The 20,955-nt window shown below is 43.3% G+C and overlaps 2 protein-coding genes across 4 annotated transcripts in view; both read left to right on the top strand.

Moving 5' to 3' along the window:
- The window catches only part of LOC126563376 (flexible cuticle protein 12-like), a 281,105-nt gene that overhangs the window by 52,011 nt on the left and 208,139 nt on the right, over positions 1-20,955 (top strand). The gene's annotated exons all lie outside the window — the stretch shown is intronic.
- LOC126561485 (protein bric-a-brac 1-like) overlaps positions 14,821-20,955 on the top strand; it is a 124,427-nt gene continuing 118,292 nt past the window's right edge. For both annotated transcript variants that reach the window (XM_050217659.1, XM_050217660.1), the window contains exon 1: positions 14,821-16,477. In XM_050217659.1, coding sequence (XP_050073616.1) covers positions 14,840-16,477 — 1,638 coding nt within the window. In that variant the 5' untranslated portion in view covers positions 14,821-14,839. The remainder of the gene's footprint in view (positions 16,478-20,955) is intronic.

Consider the following 20,955-nt stretch of genomic DNA (forward strand, 5'->3'; position numbering starts at 1 on the left):
ACGTTACGCTCTCATTCCGTGCTGCAGTTAAATCGGTTTTAATAGCTTTCGTCTAGGATGTGTTTAATGTTTCACACAACGTCTTAGAAAAGAGTAAGAATGTCTTGTATGTTTATTGAAACAGTTTTATCTTAAAATTGAACACCGTACAGAGCACATCGGATGAGTGTCTATTGCTCACGGAATGAGGATTCTTCTTCTTAGCTTAACGATCTTCTAGGTCATGCCGGCCATTCAATTGCTTACTAGACTTACTGATACCGCGAAGCTGGATAGTGAGTCCTCACTACGAGGGAATAAACCGGATGCAATTTGAACTCCAGTCCTATGCCAGTCTTGACACGGCAGGACCGGGATTCAAATCTCATCCAAAACGTTCTCTCCTAGTCAGGATTGACTATCCAACTGCGTAGTTGCTACTTGCTAATGTCTAGTGTGCCATTTGATGGCCGGCGTGAAGTCCGTAAAAGTTCAAGAAGCAAATGCTAAGGCATTTCCTTTTATTCTTTGCCTCATTCTAGACAAACTCGGTTGTGGATGTGTGAAGACAGCACATCAGAAAATTTAAAAATTCAGAACATAATGAAATTGTACTATAAAACTTCAACATAATTTAACGACGGACGCTGCGCACTGCTAGGCCTTTGCGAAACCAGCCGAATTGCAACGTCTATAGGCTGTTTGTTGCTGGACTTCTGGACAATCGGATTGAACCGCCGGGGTCACTATATTTCCTTTACCAATAGGTTACGCTGAGACCGCTCCGATTTGGCGCCTCTGATCTTTTTTTATATAACTGTCACAAATTTAACTGTTGTTTGTGACCTTCACAAACGTGTCCGTGCGGCCTACACATTGTTTATTTATTTTGTCCTCGTCATAAAACAAAAAACCAAATTATCGAATGCGTTTAAACTACCTGGATTAGGACGACAATTGTTTTAGCGAAAAATACTTGCATAAAATTGTCACTTGTTGAAAAACTGGCTAAATTTTGGGATTGTTAAATGTTAACAGCCTTTCCCGCTGAGACTGCTTTTGTATCAGTTTTTCTATAGGAGTTGCACATCCTTCCTTATTGTACCTTATTGTCCTTCAAGAATTACTCAAATAAATTCGAAAATTTTATAAAATTAACATTCAATACATGTTAACGTTGACGTTTCTGCTCCATACCGATTTTTATTTATTCTGTCAGAACAGACTGGCCGTATTTTGGTCTGTTGCAAAGAATTTTTAAACACACATTTAACTTATTTATCTGCTAATTTTTATTTGCTTAAAGTCACCAAATTTATTTTCACAAGGGTAGAAGATTCTCCCGCTACATAACTAGATATATTACTATGTTGTCTTGGTTAAAAAAGCAAGGCTCAAATGAGCTAAGAAGGCTTGTTAATTGGATTGTCAGATTTTTCCCTACATCCTAACTAAAACATCTCCTTAGAGCCCTTCAAACCAGTGCTAAAAAGAAGGATTTTGACAGATTTTTCATTGAAGATTTACAGTTTGCTTTGTTACTCTGGAGTTTGTCTACATATACTGCCTGTTTGCAGTATGTTCAACTCAGAAATGGAGGAAAATCCTACTAGAAATGGACGAACTAAAGCATTAAATCAACCATTAAAAAACCGATTGCAACAATCTGACTATAAAACAATTGTATTGCATTCTAAATAGTATAAAAAAGTTGTAAAACATTACCCCCAAAGCAGACCAACAGAATGATTACTTCCAGAAACACTTTCCTTTCTAATCGTGGTCAACGATCATCGGAGATCGTTCGTCTCAACTAACTACGACTCATCATCCGTAACAAAGCAGCTGCGGATGTGGCTAATTCGTTCGGTTTCTAATCCGTTGCTATCTGCCCTTCCCTTCTTCTTTCTCCTGCTACACCTTACCGCCACCAGCAGCAGCATTGATGATCCCGTAGCATTAGAATCAACATTACACATATTATTATTACGTTTCCGCAAGCGAACCCCTAGCGACCGAGGTCTAACACCGCCAAGACGCTCGCGCATTACACGGGATGCGTATATTTGCCATCGCAATTGTTTCATGAAGTGAACAACGGGTGAAAGGAAAATAAATAATTTTCACCAACCAACCAAAAAAACAAAACCCCCGAGAGCTCACCAGTTTGTTCCTGCCCTCTTCCACTCGCCATCCCCATGTTCCCCGTCACCTGGTGGTGGACGAGTAATTTGGGCCTGAAACGCACACGCACCTAGAATGGGATCATCTTGCAAGCAGAAAAAACAACAAAAGTACGATCACATTGTGTGTGTGTGTGCGCGCGCGCCTGCCTTTTGCGCAACCAAATCAAGCTGCTCTTTCCGGTTGGAAGCCAAAGTTTGTTGCTTTCTGGGGTGATTATGTGTATTTTTTTTTTTTTGGTTTTTCGTGGTTTTGCTTTGAATTTGTTGGAGTTTTGCTCCACTTACGCGTTTTGTATGAATGCCACTGTACGCGTCCGATTGTTCGGGGCTGTATGTTTATGTTAGCATTAAAACAATTCATCATGCGGACCATCATTAGAGCTCGCTCGCCTCACCGTGTCCCTAATGTCCTCTGCTCTCGTTCGCAATTCGAATTGCATTGCTTGATCGTTCGATTTCCGGGACTGTTTTTGTGTTGGAAATTGTAATCATACTTTGTATGCTGCCCGCAGCATTTGGTGGTGTTGTTAGCTGGTAAATATAGTATTTTTTGCTATAAATTATATTTCATTTGCCCCAATACTTAAAACACTTCAATCGGTCACATTTCATCAACGCCAGAAGCTTCTGGCTTTCAAAATGCAGCGATCGCCAGTTCCAATCATTCCACAGTAAGCCTCCTCACACACGGAGTCCATCATTAAAAATGTTGCAAAATTTGTACCTTTTTCCTTGCTGGCTACCCAAGCTCCAATTTGGATCATTGCCACTGTTGGCACGAATTTTTCTCTACCGACCTTTTTCGGGGGAAATTTTCGTCCTCCCGCTTCCACGCACACACATTTTGCTAACGGATTTTCGGACAGAAATTTGCACTTCTTACCTTCAAATACAAGTATGTGGGTTCCATTCTTCAATGGAGGAAAAATATTTCGCCTCCAACCCTTTTGATTGAATGATTACGTTCACCCTGCATGTGGTCCTCACGTGCCCCACGGAAAAAGGCTACCGAATTGGCTTGACGCTAAGCTACTTGGGCCTTCCATCCTGGGCTCCAATGTCCGGCCTTTCCGAACGCAGTACTTTCGCGGTACCTGCTTATTTCGGTAGTTCCGTTTTAGTGTTTTGCCACCCCTCCCCTCCACACCATGTTCCTTCCAACATATCTCTTCCGCTTCCCCGCAAGCTCGGTAGTTCCGAAAAGACCTGGAATAAATTATTTCCGCTCCGGGGCATCTAATTTTGATGAATTAAACGAAGAAATTGTATCGGTTGTTTGGTTGAAGCTTTCCCCCCCTTCTTCCTTCTCTCTTTCGTTCACACTAGCTCCACGTTTCTTCTCGCCCCTCGTCCGAGGTTAATGTGACCCCCTCACCGTGGTTGGAATGTGTGATCATGTAGAAAATCTATCCCCTAGGACGGTACACGCAGAAAGACAAAATAATCGGCAACCGGACGAACGAGGCGCAAAAGTTCGGTATTAAAAGTTGGAAATGAAGAACCAAAAAAAAAAAGTGGGATGGAGAGAAGGGGGGTTGTGAAACGCACCCAAACTAATCACCGAGTAAGAAAGACGAAAGGAGACGACGGCTAATCAACGAGACTGCGTGTACATCTAGGTTAACACTCTTAGGCAAAGCAGAAAATGAGACAAAAAGCAAAGGTAAGAAAAAGCACCATTACGTGCGGTACTTAGTGTCAAAATATTGAATAGTTATTGAAAGCACTCACACACATAGGCACACACGTCCCCCACTGCCCACTGCTGTTGGATTTTTTTTCTTTTCTTTTCGTTTTCCCTCCCTTACCGAACCCACTAGGGATGGATTCAGTTCAGTTTAGTGCGATCTTTTGTTGGGTGATGGGCGGGTGGAGGGGAAAAGAAAAATCCAACCAATCGGCAGGAAAAAGGTAAAACTGTTCACGTAATCCTACGACGTGGCTCATTAATGTTAATAAAGATTTAGCGAGCGCGACCCCCAGACAAATCAAAGCCATCGGCGGCGGCGCTTGGAAAGCCCGCCGGTCGGTCTAGCAGGGCAGAGCGGGGTGCCGGATTGGAGCGACTAGGGAACCGGGGAAAAGATCAATAAGATCGTAACGCTGTGGACAGGAATCGGAAGTGAATCGGAAGTTCACGGTGATTATTTCAATTTTTCGATTTTATTGACGATTTTCCCATGCGCTGCGGGTACGTCGGTGTGTTGGCTGAATTTGCTGGGAAGTTGGTGCCATCCGTTTGGCCCGTTTCATTGGTTTTAAGTGAGCGTAGTTGGAGCTTCTGTAATGCAGTGGAGGTATGGGAATATTTGTTTTTTTTTTATGAAAAGGGAGATTATTAAGCAATTTTTTTTCTTGTAAATGCTACGATTCCAAAAGCTTGTTTGTGTTGAAAATTTGTTTTAAATGACTTCAATTTGTTTTTCTATTCAATGTCTAGGTAAATTAAATACGTACAAAACTTTAAAAGATAACAATCTGTTCCGTTTCTCGTTAAATTTGGTTTTATTTGAACATATTATAACGCCAGCTAGCACAGTAAGATTATTTAAACAAATTTCCATATTTTAATCATTGTATTAATTTTACTTCAAATGATTTATAAAAATAATCAAATTCGAAAGAAATAATAAAGATATGTTTCAAAAAAAGGATTTAGAAAGAAAACGTAAAGTACGCTGCTTTAAAACAATTTATCTCAAAAAAATCTGCTCTTAAAATACTGTGTTTGCTCCTTTTCTTGCTCCTATAACAAAATTCATGTAAAGTTTTAATCTTAACAAACATTTGCAGGACTTTTGAGCCGAAAACTTCAATTGATATGAAAGAAAAAAGCAAACAATCACCAGAAAGACATAAGGCGCGGTCCGCAAATTAAGCAACGCTAAAAACAGGATTTTTACCCGTTCCTCCCTATTGTAACAAAACGTAACGCTATAATGGAACTCTCCCTTCAATAGTACGTAACGATAATGCCCTCAATTCTACCTCCTTAAAAAAATTAACTTTAATATAAAATTTGGCATATAATGTCAAGTTCTCATCCCATATATTACAAAAGTGATGTGAAATCTAGTGGTAGATGCGACAGCGGAGCCAGTCTTAACTCTGTAAGAAGTTGCAATTTTTTTACTCTAACAACGAAATATGATACAAAAAACGATGATACATCGGACAAAGGATTATAAAATCAATTATTATGAAATTTTTTATTTATTTATAATTAATAATGACGGTCCAGTGCCGTATTGTCAATTATTATGAAATAATATTACAATTTTGGCCAAGCAATCGCCATCAATAAAACAAGCGTGTTAACATAATAACATAATGTTACGTAAAATAAAATGGACCACCTCGCAACACTAAAGGGTAACCCTTCCCCCTCCTTCGAGCGTTTCGTAATGTATGGACACCACCCCAAGCGAATTATCCTTTCTAATAGACTGTCAAAATTGATTTATTTATCTAGTTTATATATTTTATCTATTTATTTACATTTTTATCTTTAAAGCTTAAATCAAGACTAGTGTTATTTTCTCAAAATTATACTTAAAATGTTTAAATACCTACAACCCAGCACGTCCTGTAAATAGAGAGTGTCTCCATGGACAGAGTGGGATCAACAGCACATTTGGAAAGGAGTAATGGCGTTGCGGCGTTCACCAGAAAGGATATTAGACCGTGGGCTGTATCGAGGATCTCTTTCACCCATCAAAGCTTTGAAACGGCTTAAGCTCCTTATTAGTAACTTAATAGAAAATGGTAAAATGTCAACTTCTCTAATTGGAAAAGTACAATGGGCAATGCATTTATGAACATAAAATAAAAATTTCAATACAAATATTTCATTTTAGTTAACGAAAAACAAGATAAATATTTACATTTCTACCGAAGTAAAATTTTACATGTAATTAATTTCATCGTTTCAAAACACGATTCAATCTATTGCATTTCTCACCCTACATCAGCTTGGGATCAAAGATGCGCCCTTCCTACCTGTATGAAGTATGACCCATTTTCTACCGTTTGATAAAAGCCGCCCCTCTACAAGCAGCTTCAATTTACAAGAAAACTCCCAACCAAACAACAACCATTCGGTAAACGAATGATTAATGTTTTCTTTAAAATTTACATCAATATTTTTATTGCTTGCCCACCGAACACTCCCTCGCCCTTTTCCACGAGCCACAGATTCCATCGGGTTGTCGCTTCAACACTTGCTTGTAGTAGATTCCTGGAAAATGAAAATAAACATACTTTTCCCTTCAATTCCAACATTTCTTTCGGCATACGGGAAGGCGAAAGGTTTTGCTTCCGTTTGTCGTTTGTCTGTTGCTGTGCTCGTAGTGTTCCGTACCACACATCGATTGTATGTGCACGCTCCCCGATTACACTCACTCCCGGGTGGTGTTGCTAACGATGCACTTCCGGTGAGAAAACTCTGCCTGCAAACGAGTAACGATCATATTTCAGTCTGTTATCGCTTGCTTGTTGTTTGAGGCATTTGCCGTTTTGAATATCGATTACTGTGAAGAAATAAAAATCAAATCAAGTATTTGATCACACTCATCAAAGTTATTATTAGTACGATCGCAGAAAATCTAAACCAAATGAACTGCTTGTGGGGAGAAGAAAAACACAAACAAAACAAAGCTAGTTGATGGCTAATGATCAAGCAAAACATTCCAATAGATCGTTTCGATAGTACAACACTTCACAGCGGGGACACGAACTGCTGGAAATCGATCGATGCCTGCGCTCAGCGAACGCTCTATACGCTGTGTTGTGCGGGGAAATGATTATTCCAAATGAAAAATCGATTTTTCAATCATTTTCTTTCGAAGCAAAAGCGGTTTGCGGTGCACACGAACGTACGGATTGGGAACAAAAATATCAAAGGCTAATTAATTGTGTTGATATAAACAATAAATGGGAATGCTTGTGTACCAGGGGGTTGGGGTGCTACAATGCTACGTGGTGCCGGCTGCTGGTTAATATCGTTTGGTGCCGATGTTGGTTGCCACCACCGGACAGGAAGCAACTGCAAGAGAGAGAGAGAGAGAGAGAGAGAGAGAGAAAACGACACCCGGCTTGGAGGGGAACTTTCTTTACCCGTGTTTTACAAAATCCCTGATGCTTGAACGTGTGACGAAAACTAGCCGAGGAATCTGAGGATGACGGCTGGATGTCCATCCTGTGCGATCGGTTTGCGCAGACTGTTCCAATCTTGCTGCCGTGGGCAGCGTGCGAGCAACAGTGCACACTCTGTACCTCCCCACAGGATGTTTTCTGAAGTTTTGGACCGCGGGTGAACAGGAGACGAAAAGGCCAAAGAAGGCGAAGGGAATTGAGGAACGAAAAAAAAAAACGACATAGAATATTACCAAACGTAATTGCTCCGAACGTGACCGCTCGCGGCCGGAGGTAGTTTGGCTGTGGAATAAATATTTGATTATAGACCCCGTTGCTCGACGCTGAACCGAAGGTGGTCAAACAGTTGGGACTCGCGCACACTGAGCCACGGCACAAGTGAAAGAAACAGAATAAATAGGTGAGTTTATGGGGAGGTTGTTGTTTTTTGCCGTCTTGCAAGGAAGAAAAGAAAGCATCCTTCCCCCCTTTTGGATAGGTTTCTACAGTTCCCAACAATCCGTGCGTTCCATAATTCACCAATCAATTTGCAATTAATAAATCACAAACTTTAAAGTGAATATTCAATTCAGCCCAAGGAGCCCAAGTCTAGAAAATTTCCGGCCACAGAAATTACCACCAACGCGCCGGATCGATGCACATTTTGTGCGGGTTGAATTTGTTGCACTTCTCGTACGAATCCATATACACCAATCGCAACTATTGTGACAAACCACGTGCATGAACGACTTAATAACTCCCTTGGAAAGAATTAACTATGCTGCCCCCGGTGTAAGCAAAAGGGCAGCTGAAATCAGTCTCACGATTTGTCACCGGGCGTAGCCGCACGTCAAAACGGATTTGTAACATTTTTGCAATGACATTATTAAAGTTTGATTGTTGCACCGCTATAATTAGTTAAAACTAACCTCTCCCATGTTTGTAAATGTTCAATTAAATCCAATAAAAATTACTATTCAATAAAACTAGCCGTGAATGAAGGTTTGATGGTGTTTGAAGATGCATTTTTACAATGAGAATAGTTTGACCTCCACCATTTTTCAGTAAGCAGAGCTTGAGGCTAAAATAAGTATATTACGCTCTGGAAAAAGCAGAATAAAAGCAGCAGATAGAAAACAGTTTCCTGTAACAGGTTGCAAAAAGTGAGCCAGATAGGATTGGATTAAGGACACATGCGACGAAGACGAAGTACATTCCTTTTGGCTTTGATCTTTAATCTTATAGCCTGATTTTCAAGCAAGGTGTTAGTTGAGTTCTCAGACTTTAGTGCAAACGTAATTTATTACAACAATGTGCCTCCTTTAGGTTCCACAAAGTCGTGTGATATAGAAGACTCCAACCACTCACGAAATGCACGATATATCACAGTCGGATTCGTCATTTAGTCCTCTATGGGTACGAGCCCTGGACTATGTTAACCGAGGATGCCAATACACTCGTCATGAACTACGAGCCAGCTGAGCTGAGCTAGTCAAAGTCGGAAGGATACTCATGAAGTCATGTCCCACCAAGGAAGACACGACACGAGACGTAGAGCAGGATCAGATGTAGTCGAGCCTGTTGAAGAAGATCGAATGATAATCTCTACATGGGGTGAAGTACAGAAACCCTTGATTGGCCCCGTGTGTTTCAAAGCACAATGGTGGAACCGTTGCAATGACCAGGGAGCTATGAGTGAGTTTAATTGGGCTAGTGACGTCATGAGAATAGCACCGGACGACCCAGTTCGTAGTGTTTTTCTAAGCCTTCCACATGGTCAGAAGAGGCGTGGCAGGCCCAAACTAATATGGAGTGGCGTTATTACAAACGATGGAACTTGATCTTCATCGATCAGAAGTCTTTGTGAGTTATATGTAGAAACATATTATAAAAAATTCAATTATTTTATTAAGTATTCTTTTAAAAAAGTGCTTGCTGATTAAATACAACAATATTTTATCATTGTAAGACATACATCAAACGAAATTTAATTGGAAAACAGAGATTAATTTTTCACTTATTTTTCTGCTCACTAATTTATTCTTTAAGCAAGCTCTTCGCATACGCTTCCACTAGCAGTTTGAGAAAAAATGGTTGTTTAAGCCCACAATTAGTGCATGCTACACATGATTGCAAGTAACCAGGTCGGGGACGATGAATTTATTGATGCAAATTGAAGCGCTTTATTCTATTGCTGCGATGCTCGGCAGTCAGTCAGTGTTCAGATCATTTTCTCACTCATTAAAAACAATGAGCGTATCGATTTAGTGTTGCAACGTTTTCTAGGAAGAAACAAATAAACACGGACAGCACTTGATGTGAAAATCGTTGCCAATAATTGCGTCCATCAGTTGCGCATTCCGTGTACGGTATCGTGTCAGCACGATGCTTAATTATGAGCTGATTCGAATGGCTAACTTTTGTACATTAAATGACTAAATCAGGAAAATGAAATTGTTCACTAAATGCTTTTAATTTATTGGTTACGAATTAAAGAAAATGTCTCATAAGTATATTTTTATTCAAATTCTTTAAAATTTCTTATTTTTCAGTATTTTTCCCTGAGGCAATGGCATTTCCTTTTCTGTGACATTTGCACATTAATTACTTTTATACATAAAAAAGACTTTTTCATCCATCCCAAAAACCCATGCAAACTCCACAGCGGGACTCCTCACGACACACACACACACACCGCAAAGAAGCACCATCGCGAAAGACATGTGCGTATATGCGTATTTTAATGCACCCAAAAGTCTCTCCCCATCCGAGTACCGAAGTGCGTGCGATGCGATGTTTCTTTCTTCTTGCAGTTTTCTCGTGTATGGCCGAAGCCGTATGCACTTTTATCTGCACCTCTTCCTCCCCTACACCTTCCTCCCCTTTCCTCCCGCAAAACGCACGCTCTGCAGGCGCGCTTTTCTTTCGTTCGCGTCTTTTTTCCAACGTTTCGTTTGCTTGGAAGTTTTCGCACACGGCCAAAGCACCGCCTTCTCACCGAAACTGTTGGGGCTGTTGATGGCGCGTTGTTGTTGTTTTTTTTTTTACCCTTGCCGTTTTTCTTTAGCTTTTTTGGCCAATTTCGCAAAAGCGATCCATGTGGCGTTGTGGAGCGTGCCGTACCGTGCGTTTGAGCGAGAGCATGCCAGGGACGACTGCCCGTGCCCTGGCCGATGATGATTGCCATGGTGGGGAAATAAAGCTTCACTGTGACTGCTGAAACGATTCGCCATTGGGGCAGTCGTTGGTGCGCTTATGGTTGGCTTTGTCTTGCGCACGAGTGTTTGGCCCTCGGTGCTGGAAGAGAGCGAAACCGGCATCTAATGATTGACCACGGCGTTTATGGAGGGGAAATCGAGCCGTCATCGGTCGTCATTAGGTTTTGTGGTGTTTTCTGCGAAGAGAGACACTTTGTTTAGACAGCTTGACTCTCTCCCAGTTTGGGGTGAGTTTACTGTGGTGTGTGTGTGAGTGTATAAGGGGGATGTTTTTTGTAGTTCGATTTAAACCATGTGTTTGATTCAATCTACCGCGTGTTTCGCGGTAGTAGATAAGGTAAATAAGACAGCAGGCAAGAGAGCGAGTCTGATCTCACACGCACACCAACAACACTTTGTTCGAGCAGTTTTTTTTAGTCTTTCTTTTTGCTAGGATGATTGATACCTTTTCAGCTACTCTCATTATTTATTTTGTACTTGTTCAATTTGTTTTCCTTTTTTATAATTTTGTCAGCATTATGTAAAATGGGTTTTTTAACGAGGTTTATTTTTTTCTTTTCAATTTTTCGATTAATTTCATAATTTGATAATAATATCATAAACAAATCAGCTTATTTTTAATCATCTCTAGCAATATTTTTATTTTTTTTTATTTTGGTAAAAATATTTTCAAAACTTTTCCTTAATTTTTATCATAATTTATACGCATTGTTTAAAAATAAAACCTTCCAAAAAGAAAGTAAACGATAAACATATGTGAATCAATTTGGTATTTGTAAAAGTGATGATACATAATACCTTTTTCCTTACTGTTCGGAACTGGCTAACTAAAATGCAACTACCTTTCCTTGCCTTATTCAAATCACATAACTTTCTCACCAAATAATATTTCCCTATCGCGCGAGAGAAATCGCTGCTGCTCGTACCGTCCTGCATTCGAGCAGCTCCAGTGCACACGTTCGGCGTTGCCGGTACTTCTGGTTTGTTTTTGAAGTGGGCCGTGCTGGTGTGCGTGAAACCCGACCGTCGTCGTCGTCATCAGCAGCGCGCCCGCTGAACGGCAGCACAGCAATCGAGCGGCTGGCCAGAATCGTTTGAAATGCCGTAGCGCTCGGAGGTACGCCCGGTACGAGATTTTTGTTCCATCGTCAACTGTTCCGCGCGCGCTCGCAAACACAACTTCGCAACGCTGCGTCTCGCGTACAGCCGCCGTGTGTGCGTGTTTTCTTAACACACAAGCAGCAGCAGCAGCAGCAGCAGCATCAGCTTCTCCACAACAAACCATCCCACATGCACAACGAGTGCAAGTGCAACAACGTGTGTGCAATCGGTGTGTGCAGTGTGTGTCGGGAGGGTGTTTTCCGTTGAAAATCGCGCGCGGGTTTTTCTTTCGACGCGGCAACCGTGTGCAGGCGAGTTTCGGGGCGAAGAAGATTGCTGTCTGTAGGTTGTAAGTAAGCGCGAACGAAAACAACTTCCCAACCGGAAGTACCGGAGGCTTATGTTTGTGGTGTGCGTGTGTGACTGCGGTTTGCTCGAGAGTTTGTGGTGTGGTGTTGTAAAGAATGTTCGTTTGATCGTTTTCTGCTGGGGCCCGGTGGCTGTGGAAGTGGCGTAGAAGATTGTCTGGAGGACGTCAAGTGACACTCGACTCGTGTGGAAGCGGAAGCGGCAGTAGCAGACGGCACGAGAAGTGAAGTTCTTGTGTAATAATTATTAAAACGTCATCAAAAGCGAGCGCGAAGCGAGCGAGATGTAACGTGCGCCTTGTACTGGCGAACCGTGTTGAACCGTTTAAATCTCGTTGAGAAGAACAAGACTGCCTGACGGGACGGGCTGTCGGATGCGTGAATTGCGTTGCGAGCAAGGGCGAGAGAGTTCTCCAGAGGGTGAAACAAGTTCATTTATATCTGCTAAACCATTCTGCAAGCAAACAGGTGTCCCCCGTGACACGGTGTGCTGCTGATCATCGGGTGAAGTTTAATGAGGCATTGACGAGCGAGAGCGGGCAAGATTCAGCTTCAAGCCAGTGTACCGATTAAAGATAATTTAAATGCTAATGCTACCTAACGATTTGGGTGGTTAAACAAATTTGCTAAAATTGTCTGTATGATATGGTGGTTTAGCGATTGAAATCGAGATATTAAGGTTTTCATCGGAATAAGAAAAACTTAAGACAAATATAGAAGTTTGGAGCTTCTAATGGCTGAGGCCTTTTGAAGGAGTTTCCAAGAATCTTTAGCTAAAGCTAAAAATAACTATTCAAACTGGCCCATAATATATTGTCACCACCTAAAAGCACCACACTTATGGGATTTTATGACATTCCATTTGTGTCAAAATTCAAATTCAACTTGCCTTTAAATGCTTCCAAAACGGTGTAAAAAGAGAGACTAAAATAAAACCTCAATTAAAAACACCTCAAGTACGCACGACACCCTCAAAAAAAAAAAAAATAAATAAATAAACCCATATGTGTGTCCACTGAGCATTACCGCATTTAACCACAGCTGGCATGCCGGGTTTTTGGATGGAGTGATTATTTGACGAGCAAACAAATGTGATCGTGGGCCGGAAAGAAAGCGTTAGGAAACCCCCCGTCGGTTCCGAAAGAATTGAGGAAAAAGACGAGAAACAAAGCGAACGAAAAGAAGAAAAAAAAAGATCTAAAATAAGCTTCCCGGTGCAGCGGACTTACGGCATCGGAAACCAAGAAAATAAATCGCACGAGATACGGAAACGAAGAATTAGGAATAAAACAAAACCTTGCTTGCATCTCGCCTTTACTCTAACACTCCCCAGCCCCTCTTTGGCCAGGAAGCCAAGGGAGCAGTGGGCCACAAAATTGGAGGAAATGATGGAACCCGCTTAAGCCCGCGGAAGAATCGTAGCGAGAAAGATGAAGCGAACGATGGTTGGTTGCGGCTTCCCCAATTGCCCAATTGCCAACACAAATGGTGTTTCTATAAGACAAATTAAGGTGCCCCCAAGTGTTGTGGTTGGTGGAGGGAGGGGAGGAGGGAGAAAAGACTGGAAGGAAGGGTGGTGGTTACCGCCCTATTTGGTCTAATTCTTATTTACCTTCGTTTTGGAAACGCATGGAAAAGCCACTGGTTTTAAGGGAGTGAGCCGGGAGTGAGCACCGGAAAAGTGAGACATTAAAACGCGATTAACTGTCCAACGACATTTTGACAATTTTATGTGCGTGTGTGTGTTTTTCTTTAGTTTTTTTTTCTCTTTGCTTTTGTTATGCGAATTAAAGAGAAAAAATATTTTTCAAGAATACTTACAGTGTTGAACATTGTGACGCCTAAAGTCAGTTCGTCGATGATCCACACACTCACAGATGAAAAGTTCAAACAATGTTTAACTGGAATTGAATGCAAAAAAAAAGTAAATATCGTACTTTACAATAAGCGGAATACATCGATAAGAAACAACACAATACAACAAAATTCCCTCGTCGAAAATCACGAAAAGCACGTGGTTCTGTTGCTGTATGGGTTACGGGAGTTCACTAGGACGCTTTCCATTTCTCCCGCTTGAGAGAATGTCTTGCAGCACAACAAGAGGCAGCCAGCATCCAGAAAAGGATGCTTTCCATCTCAAGAGATTGTAACGCACCGACTCACGGAGACTGCTCCCGGTAAAGCTTTTCTCAGTAAGGATGTCTTGGCGTATTCGTTGGCAGCAAAGTCCCTCTCATGGTCGGCACGAGTAAGCTACACTCACGTGCACGGTTACGACTGTAGTCAGCGAGTCTTTATTCTGGTTCACGGGGAGGATGGGGAGGATGGAAGTTTGAGGCTCGTTCATTTTTAATGATTGTTTGAAGCAAGAAATAAAGTTGTAAATATTTTATTCAACAGCAGATCTCGCAGGCAGAATCTTGCAGCGGGAAATGGTGAAAAACTTTGCTATTAAATTATTGCTGCACAAACGAAAGGCAACTGTTGTGTAATGTGTGTGTTAAAAACTGAAAAAAAAACGTAAATTTCATATCGTCCATAAGTGTATGAGTGAAGTGTCGTAAATGCAAGGATGTGTTCCGGTGTGCGAAGTAAGCAAAGAATGCATTGCAATAGTGCAGCTTCGAAGCTTAATGCTACATACAAACGTTAATTTTGAGTGAAACAGAGTGAGTGCGTGTGTGAGTTCCGTACACTGCAAAGGACGTTGATGAGTAACTTCATCGAGGTGTAAAGTGACAGCCTGTGGGGTGATAAAAGCAGTACATAGAGTGAGTTATTCGGTGAAACCAGAGACAAGAATTAACTGGACTTAGTGAAGTGGCAAGTAGTAGCAGCATAGCTAGCAGCCGCGATGCCATCGGACACACCGCCACCATCCGCATCGGTGTCCCATCCGTCACCAGCTTCGAGCCACGACCCGAACGATTCCACGCACCGGGACCCGAACTCGAACGTGTCCAGACAGGAGCCGGACCGATCGTCCACCGGCACGCCCGGACCCTCGCAGGACCCGGCTAGCCACCTTCATCCGCCGCACAATTCGTCGAGTTCCTCCTCGTCCAGCTCATCGTCATCGTCGTCCAGCACGTCGTCCTCGCTCTCATCACTCTCGCTCAAGCGTACCCTTGTCCCGGAGGAACATACCACGAAAGCTTCACCTCCACCTTCACCCCTAACGATGGATCATCATCTGCAGGCGGCCGCACACAAGGCAGCACGTGCATCGGCACCAAGTCCTGGAGCGCAGCGCAACGCACCGCAACAATCGACCGCTGGCAGCACTGCTGGTGGAGCTGCCTCCGGAAGCGGCGGTGGACAACAGTTCTGTCTGCGCTGGAACAACTACCAAACGAACCTGACGAGCGTGTTCGATCAGCTGCTTCAGAGCGAATCGTTCGTGGACGTGACGCTTGCCTGCGATGGACAGTCGATGAAGGCACACAAGATGGTACTGTCCGCGTGCAGTCCCTACTTCCAAACGCTGTTCTTCGACAACCCGTGTCAGCATCCGATCGTGATTATGCGCGACGTAAGCTGGGCCGAGCTGAAGGCGATCGTGGAGTTCATGTACAAGGGCGAGATCAACGTGAGCCAGGATCAGATTGGACCACTGTTGAAGGTGGCCGAGATGTTGAAGATACGTGGGTTGGCCGATGTGAGCGGTGATGCTAGCGAGACGAGTGGTGGTCGGGATCGATCCGACCGTGAAGGTGCAGGAAGCCGTGGTCCGGAGGATATGGAACGCGAAGAGCACAAACTGCTGAATCCGCTTGCGATCGTGCATAGTTCGCTGCTAGCCAATGGGGCTGGAGTTGGACCCGGTGGCAGCGGCAGAGAGTCAGGTGGAGCAGCTACAAATACTTCCGGACCCGGAGGAAATGGCTCTGGAAGCTCCGGATCGGGTGGCAACAGCACGGCTACGAGTGGTAGTGCGGCAGCTGCAGCAGCCGCCGCAGCAAAGAAACAGCGATCGGCTCGTGATCGCGACACGACCAAAGACCACCGGATGGACGCACGCATGAGCGATTTCGCACGCGACCTGTCCCGTGACCCGCATATATCGTCGCGTGACATTAGCAGTGTGGCGGCAGCGGCCGCAGCTGCAGCGGCGGCCGCTGGGCTGGCGGCGGGTGAATGGCCACTCGGTGCGGCTGGGCTGGAAGCTGCGGCGGCGGCCGCAGTGCAAGCCTCCACACCGAAGAGTGCCCGCAAGCGGCGGTGGCCCTCGGGCGAGCGTAGTAGCATGGGCAGTCCGGCCGACAGTACGCCCGATCAGCTCGAGGTGCCGTCCCCGATTCCGCCCACACCGTCCAGCATTGCGCAGTCGGGCGGTGGTGCGACGAGCAATCCGCTTGCGTCGTTCCCGTTGCCACCGGCGCTCGATTCGGCCGCCATGGCTATGTCGTCGTTGTCATCGTCGATCGCCAACCATCCGGACGATATGGAGATAAAGCCGGGCATAGCTGAGATGATTCGCGAGGAAGAAAGGGTAAGTCGAACCATTGTCTGTATGATTTTCCTTTCCATCGGGTGTGCAAGTCGACCCGGACGGAACGGGTTGTCGGTATGACCGGAGACTCTTTCAACGAAAAGGTTCCGATAAGATGCTCATAAGCTCAAATGACAAATGTATATGTCTTCTTAAATAAATAAAAAAATGGAAAAGAATTTCATGCAATCTATTCAAAAAGAAAATTATTTATGCTCTTCTGCTTGGCTTAATGATCTGTACGGTCATGCTTGCCAACTGGTGGCTTACTAGGCTGTAGTAGGATAGTCCTTGCTATGGGGGAATGGTCTGGATGAGGTTTGAACCCGGACCTAATGGGAAATACACTATGAACCTATTATTTTCTAAATCACTAGCCTGATAGACAGGAGAGAGTCTATTGACGAGATACTTTTTAGTCTAAATCGAAATCCATTCCATTCAACTCCGGATTTCGGCTATAGAAATCCTCCCATCTATGAGACATTACTAAACATAATTCATTTAATGTCTTACTCTTTCAATGACATTGTATTACCCCATCGAAGTACTTTAAAATATCTCTTACCAATGGTAGATTGTCGACTTAATGCAATAAAATAGGCATTTTCCAGTTCGCTCTATAATACAACCAGACCTCAGCACAGTATGACCATCGATTTTGAACCAAATTTCAGCGTGCACTTAGGGATTGTGGATGGTACATGCTAGCACCAGCATTCCAACCTACCCGACATTTAACTTATGATAGTTGTCGAGGCAAATATGCAGCCGCGATGAAAACTACCATTAGAACCTTCGGCCGTGACTGCGCGTGCCATCCCACATGCAAAGTACGGAGACGGAGCTAATTCCTAACTACACACACATACCATCCGGTCCTATTTCTAGCTTCATTCTTGAGGCGATATTTCATTTAAAAATAGCACCCACTGTGCTAAGTGTCTTTTTCTGTGTCTCGCTCTTTTGCTGGAACGTGGTGTGTGTGTGTGTGTGGATGCACTTGGGTCTTGGGTTGTTGAGTAAAGTGCGCGATGGGTGCCGTTGGAGTTGGAGAGAATCGACGAATCGATCGATGAGCTTTGCATCGCTGCCGACATTGATTTGATTAATATTTAATGTGCTCATTTAAATGAGTATCACATTGCTGGTGGTTAATGTAAACTGTGTGAATGATGTTTATAAGCCTGAAGGATTAATTCCGTTGCCAGCGAGCAGTTAGTTTGTTGCAGCAAAGATGGTAGTAAAGTTATTAGAATGCATAATGCCATACAATCGTCATTGGCTTTATGACTTCTAGCGTTTGCTGCGGAAGGGTTTTAAAGCATTCCTCAAACTAATATTCATCCTGCCCCCAAACATATGTTCAAAACAAAAGCGATTAGGGTTCGTCCCGGACCGAGAATGGTGTTGAAAGAATGGATGGGAAAAAATAAAAGCAAAGTGGTTTCTCGCTCTATTTAGGGATTGCACAAAGTGGAGCGCAATGTTGTGCGCCTTATGCCCGGGAATAAAAGGGGGAAGGAAATTAAATATATATTATATTAGTTATGTGTGTTTCTCTCTTCGTTCCACTCCACTTTCTCTCTCTATATCTCTCTCTCTCTCTCACTTGCTTCCCCTCGCAACCTTTTGCCCATCCCCGAGGATCGAGAAGATCGAGAAAGTGAAAAGCAACGAAGCCAAAAACAACCTAAAAGGCGCAGAGCATTCGTGCGGAACTTACAGCACCAAGCGACAAAAACACAACACCCATGATACAATGACTCTCGGTGGACCAATATCAATAACGTCTTATGCATGCCTTTACACTCTGCCCTAACAGTATCACTGTCACTTCCGAGCATGACAAGAGACACACAGCACACGCACCCGTGAGTTTCGGAGCGATCGGAACGCGGGGTTGACACAACGGGGAATGGCGGGCAGTTGGAGAGTGCCGTACGCACATTAAAATAAATAAAATGTGTACAGTACAGCTTTTCCTCTCGTTCCATTTTATCTTTCCCGTCGTTTGCCGTCACCGGGCTCGTAAAAAATCATAAAAATAATAACACTAATATAAATACGTCGGTCGGTACCGGCGGCAAGCCGAGGCGATGTCTTGGCGATACCGGTGCACTACGCTGGAGCTGGAGGGATCGAGAAGGCCAGAAGGCAACACAGAGCGAGAGACACTTTTGGGGCAATCGAAATACGACTACACAACACATGATGCCACAGGGTGATGTGATGAAATCAACGTGTCGCATTTTTTTATCGGTCGGCAATTTCGCGTCTTGAAGAAGTAAGAGAAGTAAGAAATGCGATCGTCGCTGAAATGATTGGGAATGAGTGGTAAAGCGTTAAATTTATGATCAAAGCATCAGACATAGTGGCAAAAAAAAAACTCTTCTTATCGCATTTTGACGAACAGATAACCTTAATCTATTACCCGTATTAGTGCGACCATTTGTTATGAGTTTTTCGTCATTAAATTTAACAATCTATTGTGTCTGGGATGAGATATTTATTTAAAAAATGTACGCTTCGACACGATGGAGTTGGGAGTGGTTTTTTTTTAATTTGAAATCGTAACGCTTCGGATGTCAAATTTATTTAACATTCATTTATCGACGGCTACACTTTCTTGGCATTTTGAATTTTCAGACAACAATCCGTTGTTTGATTACGTTAGATGATAAGGTGTGAATCACGAACAGGTGGTAATTGGTGAATAGCACAAGATTTCAGCTGAAATTTTAATTGACAGTCCATCTAGACGGAAACTTAGGGCAGTTCTTGGGCAAAAACAATTTCTGCTCCAATGCACAGCAAGCTACTGCGGTGAGCCACCATGAGTCAATATTTCTGTAGAAAGGCATTGACAAGATCATGTAAGCAGGAGATTATTTTGATTGAATTTTAAAGCTGAAAGATTTTTACACTTGATTTAAAAAGCTAAACTACCGTGTCTTCTCTTATGACGTTTGATTTGAGTTAACTTTCGTGATCCGGAGCCTGTTGTTTTTCTTTCACGAATAATTTTTCTTCCGCCTAAACCTCTGATGATGCAATAGGATGATTCCTAGTCTAATAAACTCTCACGTCAAACCATTTACTGCACTGTGATTTGGATGGACATGAGTACAACAAGAAAATATTACCAAAACTTATAAATACGAAACAAAACTATTGTCCATTAACTCTTCTCACAAACAAAACATAAATCACACTACATCATCTTATCATTTCACACTGCTGACGATCACCCGAACAACTTTTCCACAGATCCACCCTGTCATCTAGCGGGCTGTTTGGCAAGCGCGCGTACCTAAATCCCACCAATAGAACCCAATCCGGAGCGCCTTTTGGAGTGCTTTTTTTTCGCGAGACCCAAGGCAAACGGCACGGGGAAATGTTGGGTTTGGGAATTTGTTTTGCGAGACGCTCTTGAAAACAAACCAGCAAAGAATGAACGGATGGAAGTAAAAGAAGAACAAAACAAAAAACAACCAAAGATGCAAACGATCATCAACCCAACACCCCACCCGATGCTGGGTTGGAAGTGCTCGTTAGGGTGAGGGTGCTAGAATGGTGGAGGTTCAAGTCCAAACTTTTAGCTGCCGGAGAGGGTGGAACCGGGCAAGTGGAAGCCCGTTCTACGCTGCTGCGACGATAAAAATATATAAATTATAATTTATTAATAAGAAGAGAAAAAACGGCCACAACGTTCGTTCCGTTTTCTGCAGCCAGCGAACAGGGGGAGGCAGGGCGCGCGAACCGCGGAATTGGGTGCCGCGCTCCAGAATCTTATTGTGGCGAAGAAGCCAGCGAGACAGAGAAGCGAGAGCAGCGAGTGAGCTGAGTGTGCTAGAATGGGAAGGAACCGGTCGATGGGGTGTAATAAAATGTATGATGTTATTAATGAAAATGCCTACGAAAGTAAGTGCTCTTATGCTGTTTTCTTGTTTCCTTCTGCGTGTGTTTGCTGTGTTCTTCGGATGTATTTATTTCTATCGGTCGATAGCAAGCCAGGGAGTTGGGCTGCTTGCTTTCTTGCGACTTCCTTTCGACTTCATTTATTGTACTTATATATTTTTTTATCTTTTCCCACCTTCCTCTACCACTTTGGTCTCTTTCGCACAGTTGAGTAAGTACACAGCCACAACGCAAGTCGTTTCTTTCGTTTATACCCCTTTTTACATATTTTTCATGCCTTCCTCCGCCCCCGGTTTTCATCGCCCACTAGGGGTCGACTGTCAATATGTGTGTGTACGTATGTACGCTTTGTAACATACTTTCTGTGTCAAGATCTAGATCGGCTGATGAGTATCGGGAAGAGCAACGGCAACGACGCGCAACGGCAAAACGCACCGAGCGCGCGGTTGCAACGGGCCATCGGGCCACCGCCACGAAACCCCATAACGGGGGCGACCGTTTTTCTTTCATTTTTATTTGCCCACCACCTTCTCCACGCTGCACGCTCGCTACTATTC

Source organism: Anopheles maculipalpis, chromosome 3RL (assembly GCF_943734695.1).
Source record: "Anopheles maculipalpis chromosome 3RL, idAnoMacuDA_375_x, whole genome shotgun sequence".
NCBI lineage: Eukaryota > Metazoa > Arthropoda > Insecta > Diptera > Culicidae > Anopheles > Anopheles maculipalpis.